The sequence below is a fragment of the Carettochelys insculpta genome, chromosome 5 (genome assembly GCF_033958435.1).
Source record: "Carettochelys insculpta isolate YL-2023 chromosome 5, ASM3395843v1, whole genome shotgun sequence".
NCBI lineage: Eukaryota > Metazoa > Chordata > Testudines > Carettochelyidae > Carettochelys > Carettochelys insculpta.
The window spans coordinates 326,547-340,643 of NC_134141.1; the positions used below are offsets into that span (position 1 = coordinate 326,547).

At 46.2% G+C, this 14,097-nt stretch overlaps 1 protein-coding gene across 5 annotated transcripts in view; it reads left to right on the plus strand.

Moving 5' to 3' along the window:
- Positions 1 to 14,097, plus strand: part of ELP1 (elongator acetyltransferase complex subunit 1) — a 167,001-nt gene that overhangs the window by 62,040 nt on the left and 90,864 nt on the right. For all 5 annotated transcript variants that reach the window (XM_074994466.1, XM_074994465.1, XM_074994467.1 and 2 more), the window contains 2 exons: positions 11,919 to 12,025; positions 13,030 to 13,133. In XM_074994466.1, coding sequence (XP_074850567.1) covers positions 11,919 to 12,025; positions 13,030 to 13,133 — 211 coding nt within the window. The remainder of the gene's footprint in view (positions 1 to 11,918; positions 12,026 to 13,029; positions 13,134 to 14,097) is intronic.

The window sequence follows — 14,097 nt, forward strand, 5'->3', positions numbered from 1 at the left end:
TATTTAGCTTATCAATTAATTCCAAAACCTCCTCTAATGTCACTTCAATCTGAGTGAGTTCCTCAGATTTGTCACCTAAAAAGGCTGGCTCAGATTTAGGAACCTCTGTAACATCCTCAGCCGTGAAGACTGAAGCAAAGAAATCATTTAATTGCTCCGCAATGGCACTGTCTTCCCTGATCGCTCCTTTTATATCTTTATCATCCAAGGGCCCCACTGCTTTTTTAGCAGGCTTCCTGCTTCTAATGTATTTAAAAAACATTTTACTATCGTTTTTTGAATTTTTGGCTAGCTGTTCCTCAAACTCTTTTTTGGCTTTTCTCACTACATTATGACACTTAATTTGGGAGTGTTTATGTTCCTTCCTATTTTCCTCACTAGGATTTGACTTCCACTTTTTAAAAGCTGCCCTTTTCTCTCTCACTGCCTTTTTAACATGGCTGTTAAGCCATGGTGGTTCTTTGTTAGGTCTCTTACTGTGTTTTTTTGTTTGGGGTATACATTTAAGTTGGGCCTCTAGTATGGTGTCTTTAAACAGTTTCCATGCAGCTTCCAGGGATTTTAGTTTAATTACTCTACCTTTTAGTTTCTCTTTAACTAGCTGCCTCATTTTAGTGTAATTCCCCTTTTTGAAATTAAATGCCAGAGTGTTTGACCGCTGCGGTGTTCTTCCCAACACAGGAATATTAAAAGTTATTATATTGTGGTCACTATTTCCAAGCGGTCCAATAACAGTTACCTCTTGGACCAGATCCTGCGTTCCAGTCAAGACTAGATCGAGAATCGACTCTCCCCTTGTGGGTTCCTGTACTAGCTGCTCCAAGAAGCAGTCATTTAAGGCATCAAGAAATTTAATCTCTGAATCCCGTCCTGAGGTGACATGCACCCAATCAATATGGGGATAATTGAAATCTCCTATTATTACTGTGTTTTTTATTTTGATAGCCTCTCTAATCTCCCTTATCATTTCAGCATCACTATCACTGTCCTGGTTAGGTGGTCGGTAATATATTCCTAATGCCATATTCATATTAGAGGAATGAATTGTTATCCATAATGATTCTATGGAACATTTTGATTCCTTTAGGATTTTTACTTCATTTGATTCTGTATTATCCTTCACATATAGTACCACTCCGCCACCCGCACGACCTGTTCTGTCTTTCCGATATAATTTATATCCCGGTATGATAGTGTCCCACTGATTGTCCTCATTCCACCATGTTTCTGAGATGCCTATTATGTCAACTTCCTCCTTTGATATGAGGTACTCCAGTTCACCCATCTTATTAGACAGACTCCTAGCATTAGTGTAAAAGCATGTTAGAAAACTACCACTATTTATATGTCCGCCTTTCACAGACGCGTTGGATTTTTTTATGCACGATTGTTTCACATCTGATCTTGCCCATATATTATTTCCCACGTTCCCTATCTGACTAACTTCTAGGGAATCCCTATCTGTGGAGCCTTGTGTAAGAGAAGTCTCCATCCGATCCAGGTGCTCCCCCGCACCAATCGGCTTTCCCCCACCTCTTAGTTTAAAAACTGCTCTACGACCTTTTTAATGTTTAATGCCAGCAGTCTGGATCCACCTTGATTTAGGTGGAGCCCATCATTCCTGTATAGGCTCCCCGTACCCCAAAAGTGTCCCCAGTTCCTAATAAATCTAAACCCCTCTTCCCTACACCATCGTCTCATCCACGCATTGAGACTCTGAAGTTCTGCCTGTCTATCTGGCCCTGCGCGTGGAACTGGAAGCATTTCAGAGAATGCCACCAAAGATGTTGTGGATTTCAGTCTCTTTCCTAGTAACCTAAATTTGGCCTCCAGAACATCTCTTCTGCCCTTCCCTATGTCATTGGTACCAACATGTACCACGACAACCGGCTCCTCCCCAGCACTGCCCATAAGTCTGTCTAGATGCCTCGAGAGATCCGCAACCTTCGCACCAGGCAGGCAAGTCACCATACGGTTCTCCCGGTCATCACAAACCCAACTATCTATATTTCTAATGATCGAATCCCCCACTACTAAAACCTGCTTCTTCCTAACAGCTGGCGCTCCCTCCCCCGGAGAAGTATCCTCGGCACGAGAGGATACAACAGCACCCTCTGGAAGGAGGTCCCAACTATGGGATGGTTTCCCTCTGCTCCCCTTGACTGCTCTCCTTCCCTGAGCCTTTCATCCTCCGTAACAGCATCAGGACTGTCAGATTGGAGGTGGGACAGCCCTACTATGTCCCGGAAAGTCTCATCCACAAACACCTCTGCCTTCCTTAGCTCCTCCAGTTCAGCCACCCTGGCCTCCAAAGCACGCACTCGGTCTCTGAGGGCCAGGAGCTCCTTGCATCGAGCGCACACATACGCCACCCGCCCACAGGGTAGGTAGTTATACATACTGCACTCGACACAATAAACAAGATAGCCCCCACTCTGCTGCTGGGCTTCTGCCTCCATTTCCTACTCTAGTTATATATGAGGGTTAATTAAATGTTTCAGATAGAAGTTGTTATAAAGGATTTAGTTTAAGGGCAATAGAAGTCACTGACTCCCTCCAAGCTCCCCCTCTCAACTCCCCTCTCAAAACTCCCTCCTGTTAGCATGCACCCTGTTCGCGAGCACCCTGTCGCAAAGCTCCCTGGTCGCTTACTAGCAGGGTTTAAGTGCTCGGCCTCCCTGAGAGCTCCTCCCTCTGCCTACAGCTCAGCCAATCAGCACACGGTGTTTCAATTCAAACACAATCAGCTTCCAACTGCCTGCCTGCCTGCCTGAGCACACGGCCTTTCAAACAAACAAACACTCAGCTCAGCACTCCAAACAAACACACAAGCCCAAAACCTCCAAATATAAGCAGCCACTTACCCCAAGGCGCTTTAGTTTGCTCCTTCCTTCTCCTCCTCCAGGAGAGCCTCTCAAAACTCCCTCCTGTTAGCACGCACCCTGTTCGCGAGCACCCAGTCGCAAAGCTCCCTGGTCGCTTACTAGCAGGGTTTAAGTGCTCAGCCTCCCTGAGAGCTCCTCCCTCTGCCTACAGCTCAGCCAATCAGCACACGGTGTTTCAATTCAAACACAATCAGCTTCCAACTGCCTGCCTGCCTGCCTGAGCACACGGCCTTTCAAACAAACAAACACTCAGCTCAGCACTCCAAACAAACAAACTCCATCGTGCTTCTGTCTTTTTACCTGAGACCATATACTTCCAGTAGGGAGACGAGACTGCATTCTCTGGATGTGAGAAGAGCTTTAGTGTTCTGCCGAGAAAGAACAAAGCCCTTCCAAAAAACAGACAGGCTATTACTATCTCTTGCACAGAGATCTAAGGGCGAGGTGCTTTCATCACAGAGAATCTCGAACGTTATCATGTCGTTCATAACTGTGTTTTTCTTTGCAGAAGACAGCATTACCTGTCCCCCGTAAAGCTAACTGTACTAGGGTGATGGCAGCATCTATGGCTTTTTTCAAGGGCTTCCCTTTGAAGGACATTTGCCGAGCAGTGACGTGGTTCTCTGACCCTTTCACCTAGCATTATGCCATACGTTACCAGATGGTTGGAGACATGAGCCTCTCAACAGCTGTACTCTCGGTGGCTACTGACATCTAATGCTGGTACTCATCTCTATGTTTCTGGGGGAGCCACTGCTATGTAGTCACTTGATATGGAGCACCCACGGGGACCACTCGAAGAAAGAGAAGTTACCCACCTGAGTGATAACGATGGTTCTTTGAGATGTTCCCGTGGGTGCTTCACTACCCACCCGTCCTCCCCGCTTCGGCATTTGTCTCGTTATGTCTTTCAGATGTGTATTATGAGGTGGCTTCAAGGAACTGGCTCAGACAGGATTGCGCAAGTGACTAGAAGCTCACGAAAGGCCCAGTGCGCTTCCGCACATGCTCAATCCAAGCAGCAACTGCTTTGAAAATCTCTGATCTGCGGTGCCAGGGCTGGCCTGACACCTGTTATGGAGTACCCACAGGAACACATCTTGAAAAACCATGATTACCACCCAAGTGGGTAACTTCTCTTTATATGCACCAGGGCGTTTATCACAATAGAACCATATGCTGCTGGCAGTGGGCACTCTGCTCATCAGCTGGATGGACATTCAAGCACTCAACTTACAGGGAGCACTGGCCAACAGTCTTTTCCCCATAGCAATGTGCATTCAAACTTGCTCAGCTTCCTAGGAGATACCTTCATTCTGTCAGCTAGTAAGTCATGTACAGGCAGATCTTGGAAAGATAGAGGCATTAAAGTAAAGGTCTTCTAATACACTAATCTCTAGCCCCACTGGGATATGATTTCTTCTGCACTCATCAACCTCAACATTTCAGGTGATGATGGTGGCAGTAGCACCTACAAAAGCCAGGAGTCCTAAGAAGCAGCTGTGTTTGACTTTCCTGAGGGCTTAAGAAGAGGTAGTATCAAATTCCAAGGGAACCTTAGATCCCTTAAGGCAGTGGTTTCCAAACTTTTTGGCATCACACCCCCCTTTGATTTTTGAGAAACCTTAATGCCCCCCACCCTTTACCATCGTCCAACCCCTCTTTAACAACGAATTCAGTTCATAATTTAAACACAAACTTGATATAAAAATGTTGTTTAAAATTAAAAATAAGCACAAATAGTTTTTCTTGGCCCCTTGTAGGTGCCTGGTTTGGACCCAGCTGGCTACCTCCCTGAGCCCCATGCCAGCCACCTGTGCTGCCAGAGCTGCCCACCTGAGCCCCAGCTGGCCATCTACCTGTACCCCATGCTGCCAGGCAGCTGCCTGTGCATCCACTGGCTGTGTGAGCCCTACATTGCTGGGATCAGCTGCCCACGTACCAGCCAGCTGCCCCAGCCATGGGCCAGCTGCCCAAGCTTCATGCTGCCAGGTCCAGCCACCTGCCTACCACCCCAAGTCATCTGAGCCACATGCTGCTGGGGCCAGCCACCTGCCTGCCAGCCCAAGCCCCATGCTGCCAGGGCCCAGTCGTCCAAGCCCTGCTCTGCCAGGGCCAGCTGCCAGCCCAAGCTGCCTGAACCCAGCAATGACAGAGCCAGCTGCCCAAGCACTGCAATTCCCACAAGTCGACCGGCCGCCCAAGTCCTACAAGCCCCATGAGCTGCCCACCTGAGCCCCTCCCATCCCACAAAGCCAGGCACCACCAGCACCCACTCTTACCCCATCCCCCTCACCTGAGCCAGGCACCCTCAACCTTTCATCTAATCCCATCTTCCTCCCTGTCAACCCACACTCACTCATCTTTGCAGGAGGCAACTAGCTCCACGTGGATCTTTGCTGGCTGCCTGATTTTTATGGAGTCTGTGCCAGGTCACCCACATAAAGTGACAGGGACTGAGAGCTGGAAGCAAAGGCCAGGTGGGGGGGTATAAATGGGGGAGGGGGCTGGGTTGCCTCACGTCCCCCCTCCTGGAATTTCTTCGTGGCCCCCCCATGTTTAGGAAACCATGCCTTAAGGGGTACAGCTAATGCTACATTCAAGCTCATTACTGCACAAGAAGCATCATGTGGACACAATTCCAAAAAGACAGACAGATGGAGTAGCTGATCTCGAGTGCTGTCTAGCATTTCCAGGCACTGAGATGTACAGGCCTCCTATGCATGCTCTGATACCATCGCTTCTCTTGTATTATGGGGTTAGACAAGCTCCCGTGCAAGCCTCCCCAGTGTACCACTCTCACTGTCGCGGCTTCAGAAAGCCTCAGTACCAGCTCAGTCTGGTAGACATCATAGCTCTCCAGCACCATCCAGATTCTTCTCTAATCAGATCAGTGGTCTATCAATCTCAAGAGCTTGTCCTCCACCAGTGCCTATGCTAGATGCTTCAGGGGGAATGAAGAGAAAAGGATAATTGTTGTGTTCCATCCACTGTTCTTCAGTCCCATTTCCCTGGTAATGGACATGGCTAGTGAAAGGAATAAGCAGGTCAATTCCAGGTGGTCTCTTTACAAGAAGGAGTCCAAGAGTTTTGACCTCCTGGGCAGGAAATGCAACTCCTTGATGACTTCAATTCCATGTGTCAAACTAACAAACCCTGTTGGAGAACTATGACTACATCATGTACAGGTTGAATCTCTCTCATCCAGCAACATCCATGGTCCAGCATGATTTTAGTTAGCTGGATATGAACTTACCATGGATGTGGCCAAGTTTCCCTTGGTCCCCTGAAGTTTTACAGTCACCAGTCCCAGCTCTGTGTTTTGTGCTGCTGTTTAGCTGTAATTTACCCCAAAATGCCTTTTAAGAGCCTCTTAAGCAGTGTGAGTGATAATGCTGTTAGGTAATCTTGACCTGCCATGGTTCTTTAAACTCTAATCTGGCAACAGTCAGGTTCCATGAGTGCTGCACTAGAGAGGTTCAACCTATAGTGTAAGATCAGTTAAGTTACTGAATGTTTGCTGTAGGACAGAGTGAGCCACTCCAGTCTGTTATCTCTCTTTCCAAGACCTGTCTCCAAGCTATCTTAAATGCTGTGGATGTGGTCTCTACGTTTCTGGCCAGGACTGTGTCTGTGCAAAAAGCATGCTGGTTGCAGGCCTCTAAGCTCATGAGAGAGGTGCAACGTACAGACCTTCACTTTGAGAAACTTAAGATATCTAGCCGATGCAGCTTTTTCCCTCCACACGCAAATGGATTTCAGAGCTACCTTGTATTCCCTTGGAATGTGTTATGTGCAGCAGAGAGTCTCAAACATCATTGTGATCTAGGTCATTCCAGTATAGCCCACATCATCTTTCCTAGCCCTCCAGAGGTCTAAAGAAGACTTAGACCTCAAATGAGACAAACATTCTCTTTAGGGGCCACTTTCACATAACCTCTTGACCCAGGATGTCCAGTCTCATGCTCTTTAGGGTTGATTGAGGCAAGTGGTCCACAAAGTGGTTTCACTATACATATTCTGGAGCTCAAAACAATAAGAATAGGTTTGCCTAATTTCCTTCACACCATACAGGGCCATTTCTTCAGAATAATGATGGACAATCAGGCAGCAATGTGTCATATCAGCTGACGGGCCACAGAGTCGCTAAAGCTTTGGAGTTTCTGTATTTATCATCAGATTGAAATCTCAGCTCGCGCTCTCTCTCTCTTCCAGGACTCCAAAATATAATTGTAGATTCCCTGAGCAGACACATCCTTTGGGATCATGAGTGGAAGTTCAAAAATTCTGTCTTCCACAAAATTTGGCAAATGTGGGATTCCTGAGAGGCAGACATCTTTGTTTGCTCTGAGCAATCAAAAATGGAGAATACACACCAAACTCATTGTGAGATGTCCTGATAAGTGTCCCAGTAACTGACTGTATGCTTCCCCATCTCTACGCCAATTCTCAAGACCTCAAACAGTGTAAAGAAAGAGCAAGGGTTATAGTGCCATCCTGGCCAGGACAAGAATGGTATGCAAAACGCCTTCACCTCTCTGAGGAATTTCCTCTTGGAAAGTAACAGAGAGGGAGCTGTGCTAGTCTATATACTATCAAAACAAAAAAGCAGTCAAGTAGCACTTTAAAGACTAACAAAATAATTTATTAGGTGAGCTTTTGTGGGACAGACCCACTTCTTCAGACCATAGCCATACCAGAACAAACTCAATATTTAAGAACTTAATATTTAAGTACTTAAATATTTATATGTTTATTTGAGTCTGTTCTGGTATGGCTATGGTCTGAAGAAATGGGTCTGTCCCACGAAAGCTCACCTAATAAATTATTTTGTTAGTCTTTAAAGTGCTATTTGACTGCTTTTTTGTTCCTCTTAGAAGAGGGTCTTTTGTTTGCAGAATTCAGGGACCCTGATCCATTTCAGTCCCTCTTGCCTCAATCTGACAGCATGGTGTCTAGATAGCTCTCAAGCATGGAGCTCATCTGTTTTGGACAAAGTCTAATCAGTTTTCTCTTATCTAGTGCAAAACCTGGTACCCGCAAGACTTACTGTAAGAATTGGAAATGTTTCCATTCTTGGTTTGTTCTTCCCTATTCAGTCCTGAGAGGTACTGGTTTCAAAGATCTTAGACTTGCAGTTGGATTTAAAGGTACATGATCTGTCAGCAAGCTTGGGTAGAGTGCTTCCAGCCACTCGCTCTGTCCCTGTCCCCACTTATTACAGCCAGGGCTGGTCAGTTTTCTGGCTGCTTCTCCCTGTCTTCCCCTTGCAGTGCAGCTGGCAGGCTGACAGCCGTGCCCCTGGGGGAAGGCAAGGAGAAGGCTTTTAGCTTGCCTAGCTGCCTGCAGCTAAAGCCTTCCCCCCGCAGTACAGTCGTCAGGCTGACAGCCCATGTGGCTGAGAGAGGGGGCTGCAGAGCAGCGTCCAGTTATGCTTAACTCACCTTAAAGTGAGTTACATGCAGCTTGAAGCCATGTATATCGAGGGCTTACTGTACAATGCACACTAGAAGGGACCTTTTACTTCTAGGTTGACAGGATTTAGATCTTTGGGATCTCTCCTAGGCTATTGGTGCAGTTTGAAGGGATGGCCTTTTTTCCACCAAAGGTTGTCGAAGTGAGCTTGGATGCATCTTAGCTCTGTTATTTATCTGCTGTGATGTACTTCCCATGCAACATGACAGCATACTCCACTAGACCTCTGTCTGCTTCAACAGCATTATTGAACAATAGTCTTCTATCCAAAATTTGTAGAACTGCGACTTAGTTGAGGGGGGAAGCTGAGGGGGTTTGCTAGGAGAAGGCACCTGGTGCAGAGCGCATGTGCTGATCTCCCCAACATGGACTTTTTTTAATCCCTAAAAAGGTCCTGCCATTAGGGCACGGGGCTGGACTCGATGGCCTCTTGAGGTCCCTTCCAGTCCTAGTATTCTATGATTAGTCTTCCATGCATACCTTTGTTGAGCATTAGGCTGCTGCAGTTGCTTCCAGGGATGATACCGCTTTTGGTGACTCAGTCCTCTGAACTGTCTTAAAATTGCCTCCTGAGCACTCAACTCTTTTTGAATTACTGCTTGAGAGTCTCTGATGGGGACATATACTCGGAAAGGTTACTTAACTTCCAGCAATTCGAGTTTTTCAAAATGCTTTATCCCTGTGGGTGCTCTTCTTCCCATCATCTTCCCTTTCAGCCATGGAGACTGCTTCACAGTCAAAAATGTGCCAATTAGTCCTGTCTGTCCTTCCTGATATACTCTTGTGAAGGGACATGAAGTGCTGCTTTGCACAGACCCAGGCTCATGAATGCTGCTTTGTATTCTCCATTCAAGGATACATAGATGCCTTCAATCCTATGGCTTAGTACTTGAAGGGACAAAACAGCTAAAAAAAGTCAAATTACTGGAAAGAAAACAATGGTTTCTGTTAACCAGTGGGAGGACTGTAGTTGCAACCACATCTGCCTTGCCAGTGTGCTCCAGGAAATTCTCAGCAAGCCCCAAAGCCAGGCATCTTGCTGGGAAGACTCCATGATTTGTTGTGGTGCCCAAGGCCTACTGATAAGTTTAGTCCGAGTTCTCTTCCTACTAAAGCTCCTAGATTCAAAGACTGTGGGCCTGAAACATGGACAGACAAGCCCCTGTGTGTTCTGGACATCTGCTGTACTGGGGGCCCACTAAAACCTGGCAGTGCCCAACATGATGTGATCGATTCTGTGAGGTGGGCTGATCTGGACCATATTTGATTTGTGCCTGGATGTGCTGTACTATAGGCTTTGTAAATTCTCTGGCCATCTGTGAAGAGGGTGGGGGGATTAAAATACCCCATCTGTACATCCCAAGACTCATGATGAAAGCAAGTCATTTAGTGCACCATGATCAGTGAAGTGTTGCTGACAGGCACATGAACCATGCCAGTAGGGGACTTGAGCCAGGACTTTCACTGTTTTCACGGTGTTTGTTGAATTACTCCAAATTTAACATCACTCTGCAGAGACACTTATGCAGACTAACGAAGGGTCCTGTGGCACCTTATAGACTAACAGAAAAGTTTAGAGCATGAGCTTTCGTGAGTTAACTCACTTCTTCAGATGCTGGTCCTGGAAATCTGCAAGGCCAGGTATAAATAGGCCAGAGTAAGGCTGGGGATAACGAGGTTAGCTCAGTCAGGCAGGCTGAGTTGTATTGTCATCAGTAGATCTGGAGGTGTGAACTCCAAGAGAGGGGAAGCTGCTTTTGTATTTAGCCAGCCATTCACAGTCTTTGTTTAATCCTGAGCTGAGGGTATTGAATTTGCAGATGAATTGTAGCTCAGCAATTTCTCTTTGGAGTCTGTTCTTGAAATTTCTTTGCTGCAGGATAGCTACTTTTAAATCTGCTACTGTGTGTCCTGGGAGATTGAAGTGCTCTCCTATGGGTTTTTGTATATTGCCATTTCTGATGTCTGATTTGTGTGCATTTATTCTTTTACGTAGGGACTGTCCAGTTTGTCCGATGTATATGGCAGAGGGGCATTGCTGGCACATGATGGCATAAATTATATTGGTAGATGTGAAGCTGAATGAGCCCACAATGGTGTGGCTGATCCGGTTAGGTCCTGTAATGATGTTGCTGGTGTGTATATGTGGGCAGAGCTGGCAACGAGGTTTGTTGCATGGATGGGTCCCTGAGATAGAGTGACTGTGGTGCGGTGTATAGTTGCTTGTTAGGATTTGTTTTAGGTTGGCAGGTTGTCTGTGAGCAATGATAGGTCTGCCTCCCAAGGCCTGTGAAAGTGGGGGATCATTGTCCAGGATGGGTTGTAGATCCCTGATGATGCGCTGTAGAGGTTTTAGCTGAGGACTGTAGGTGATGGCTAGTGGTGTTCTGTTGGTTTCTCTCTTGGGCTTGACAAGCCCAACCCTGCCAACCTAAAAAAAGTTTCGGCTTGACAAGCCCAAGAGAGAAACCAACAGAACACCACTAGCCATCACCTACAGTCCTCAGCTAAAACCTCTACAGCGCATCATCAGGGATCTACAACCCATCCTGGACAATGATCCCCCACTTTCACAGGCCTTGGGAGGCAGACCTATCATTGCTCACAGACAACCTGCCAACCTAAAACAAATCCTAACAAGCAACTATACACCGCACCACAGTCACTCTATCTCAGGGACCCATCCATGCAACAAACCTCGTTGCCAGCTCTGCCCACATATACACACCAGCAACATCATTACAGGACCTAACCGGATCAGCCACACCATTGTGGGCTCATTCAGCTTCACATCTACCAATATAATTTATGCCATCATGTGCCAGCAATGCCCCTCTGCCATATACATCGGACAAACTGGACAGTCCCTACGTAAAAGAATAAATGCACACAAATCAGACATCAGAAATGGCAATATACAAAAACCCATAGGAGAGCACTTCAATCTCCCAGGACACACAGTAGCAGATTTAAAAGTAGCTATCCTGCAGCAAAGAAATTTCAAGAACAGACTCCAAAGAGAAATTGCTGAGCTACAATTCATCTGCAAATTCAATACCCTCAGCTCAGGATTAAACAAAGACTGTGAATGGCTGGCTAAATACAAAAGCAGCTTCCCCTCTCTTGGAGTTCACACCTCCAGATCTACTGATGACAATACAACTCAGCCTGCCTGACTGAGCTAACCTCGTTATCCCCAGCCTTACTCTGGCCTATTTATACCTGGCCTTGCAGATTTCCAGGACCAGCATCTGAAGAAGTGAGTTAACTCACGAAAGCTCATGCTCTAAACTTTTCTGTTAGTCTATAAGGTGCCACAGGACCCTTCGTTGCTCTACAGATCCAGACTAACACGGCTACCCCTCTGATACTTGACTTATGCAGACTGAGAGTCTTCTGTCAGCATATTATCTGTCTGTTCACTTCCAACTTGCACTGTCAGAAAAGGGTGTTTGGTAGCTTCTCTCTTCCCATCCCATTATATGTAGAGGCACATCCAGTTCACTGAATGTATATCCACTGCAGAATTGTCACATTCTCTCATGTACCTTCTTCTAGCTGGTCTACGCCTGTGGATGAGGTTGTGATCAGCCTGTGCTATAATCCAAAGACCAGAGCAGTAGCTCTGCAGCTGACAGATGGGCAGATACTGAAGTATTTCTGGGGTGAGTGTAAGATCCCAGTCGAGCTGTCTGGCTTAGGAAATGATTGCTGTCACAAAACTGTTCTGAAGTTTAACTAGCCAGTTTCAGTATAAAAATGTTCACAGCCTTTGTAAATCAATGTTACTGCTTTTCGCATTACTTGGCTCTTTGGACTTTGGTAATGTACTGATTTGTATCTGAATGTATCCAATTTTTAAAACCAATAATAGTGATAATGATGTTTTGACATGAAAAGCCAAGCCCAGTAGCTTTCAAAAGATAGGTATGGTATTGGGAGCTCAGTGACTTCTGCTCCTTTATCTCTAAAAGAATAAATGTTTGACCAAACGCATAGGTCCCACCACCTTCCCACAGTTGATGTCATGGATTGACAGGAATTATGCTAAGTCCCAGCTGTGAAATGGTCTTTTGGAGGAATCCCTTCCTTCGGTGTGCCTGACTCCCAAGGGGACCCACTCTTTATTCAGAATAGTCCCTTGAGCATCACCACACCTGAGACCGAGCCCCTGGGCTCCAGCACTCCTGCTTTGCCCAGAGTGTCCAACTGAAATAGACTCCTGGTGTAGAGACTTGTGCACTCTTAAGGGATCTGTGGGTCAGTTTGTGCAGGTTCCAGGAAGTTATTTGACTCGGTTTTTGCTTCCCAGCCAGCAAGGTGACACACCTCATGTCTACTCTTATTCCCCAAGAGGCAAGACAACCCTTTTGCCCCCAATGGATATCAATGCAAAGTACAGAGGGAATCTGAGGCACTCATAAGTTTCATGCACGTTACTGAAAATTCCTGCTTTGTTATATTGTGTTATACCTGCTGTATGCTTGACACAAATGGTATCCAAGTTGTGTTGTTTCCTCTCATGTCTTTGTATTCTATACTCTGGTGAAAACACACCTGTGTTGTTTTTATGAAGCGTGTATGGCAGAGGGGCATATTCTGTGTAGGTGTAATGTTTATTTTAGCAGCTGAGTTTGAAAATTAGCCTTTATTTTCTCTTACTTTTCAGAGGCTCCCACGCCATCCCTTGAACCTTGGAGGAGCCGTAGTGGCTCTGCTGTCCGGTTCCCTTCTCCTTGTGTGCAGACTGCGTTGGCCATGATTGGTGGAGATGTAAGTGACTACCAGCTAGTGGGTTCAGTGCCTAGTTCTGGAAAATAGCCTCAAACACCTACCATGTGTTCTTGTGGGCCAGTAGGCCCTAGCATTGGCAGGACAAAGTCTAGAAATATTCCATAGCATTGCTCTCTCCTTGTTAGTGCCTGCAAACTGGCCTATGTGTGATTAGGATAGCCACCTATGCATGCCTTTCCCGGAGAACTTCTGATGGCTTATAATGCACAAAATCCAGTGTTCTTGTTAGGTAACATAGTATTAAGATGGAGATTTAAATGTAGCGTTCCCATGGCAACTGTTGTTCTGCACCATGTGTACATGCAGTATTGTCAATATTTTATATGGCATTTAATACTTTATACAGCTGAACAGTGTAGCCAAGTGAGGTTGTCTCTGAGTTCGAGTGGCATTGGAGAGGTGTCAGCTGGCCTCATTAAGGTAGTCATCACAGTTGGGCCTACGCCCAGCCCTAACCCAGGTAGATACATCATATCTGGCCATGGCATTTCTATAGAAGAAATTTTGAAACAAAGTGATCACTCTGTCTGACTTATCAGTCCTGATACTGGGAGCTTCAATTCATTGCTCTGCTGGAAACTAAAAATCATGGCCTTGACTAATCATTTAATAAACTGTGCTAATATGTGATGGCCACATCAATACCACCCTGTACCGTAAACCCACTGACAGCTACACCTACCTTCATGCCTCCAGTTTCCATCCCAGACACACCACACAATCCATTGTCTACAGCCAAGCACTAAGATATAACCGCATTTGCTCCAACCTCTCCGACAGAGACAAACACCTACAGGATCTCTACCAAGCATTCTTGAAACTGCAGTACCCACCTGAGGAAGTGAAAAAACACATCAACAGAGCTAGTGGTGTGCCATGAAGCCTCTTACTATAGGACAAGCCCAAGAGAAAAACCAACAGAACACCACTAGCCATCACCTAC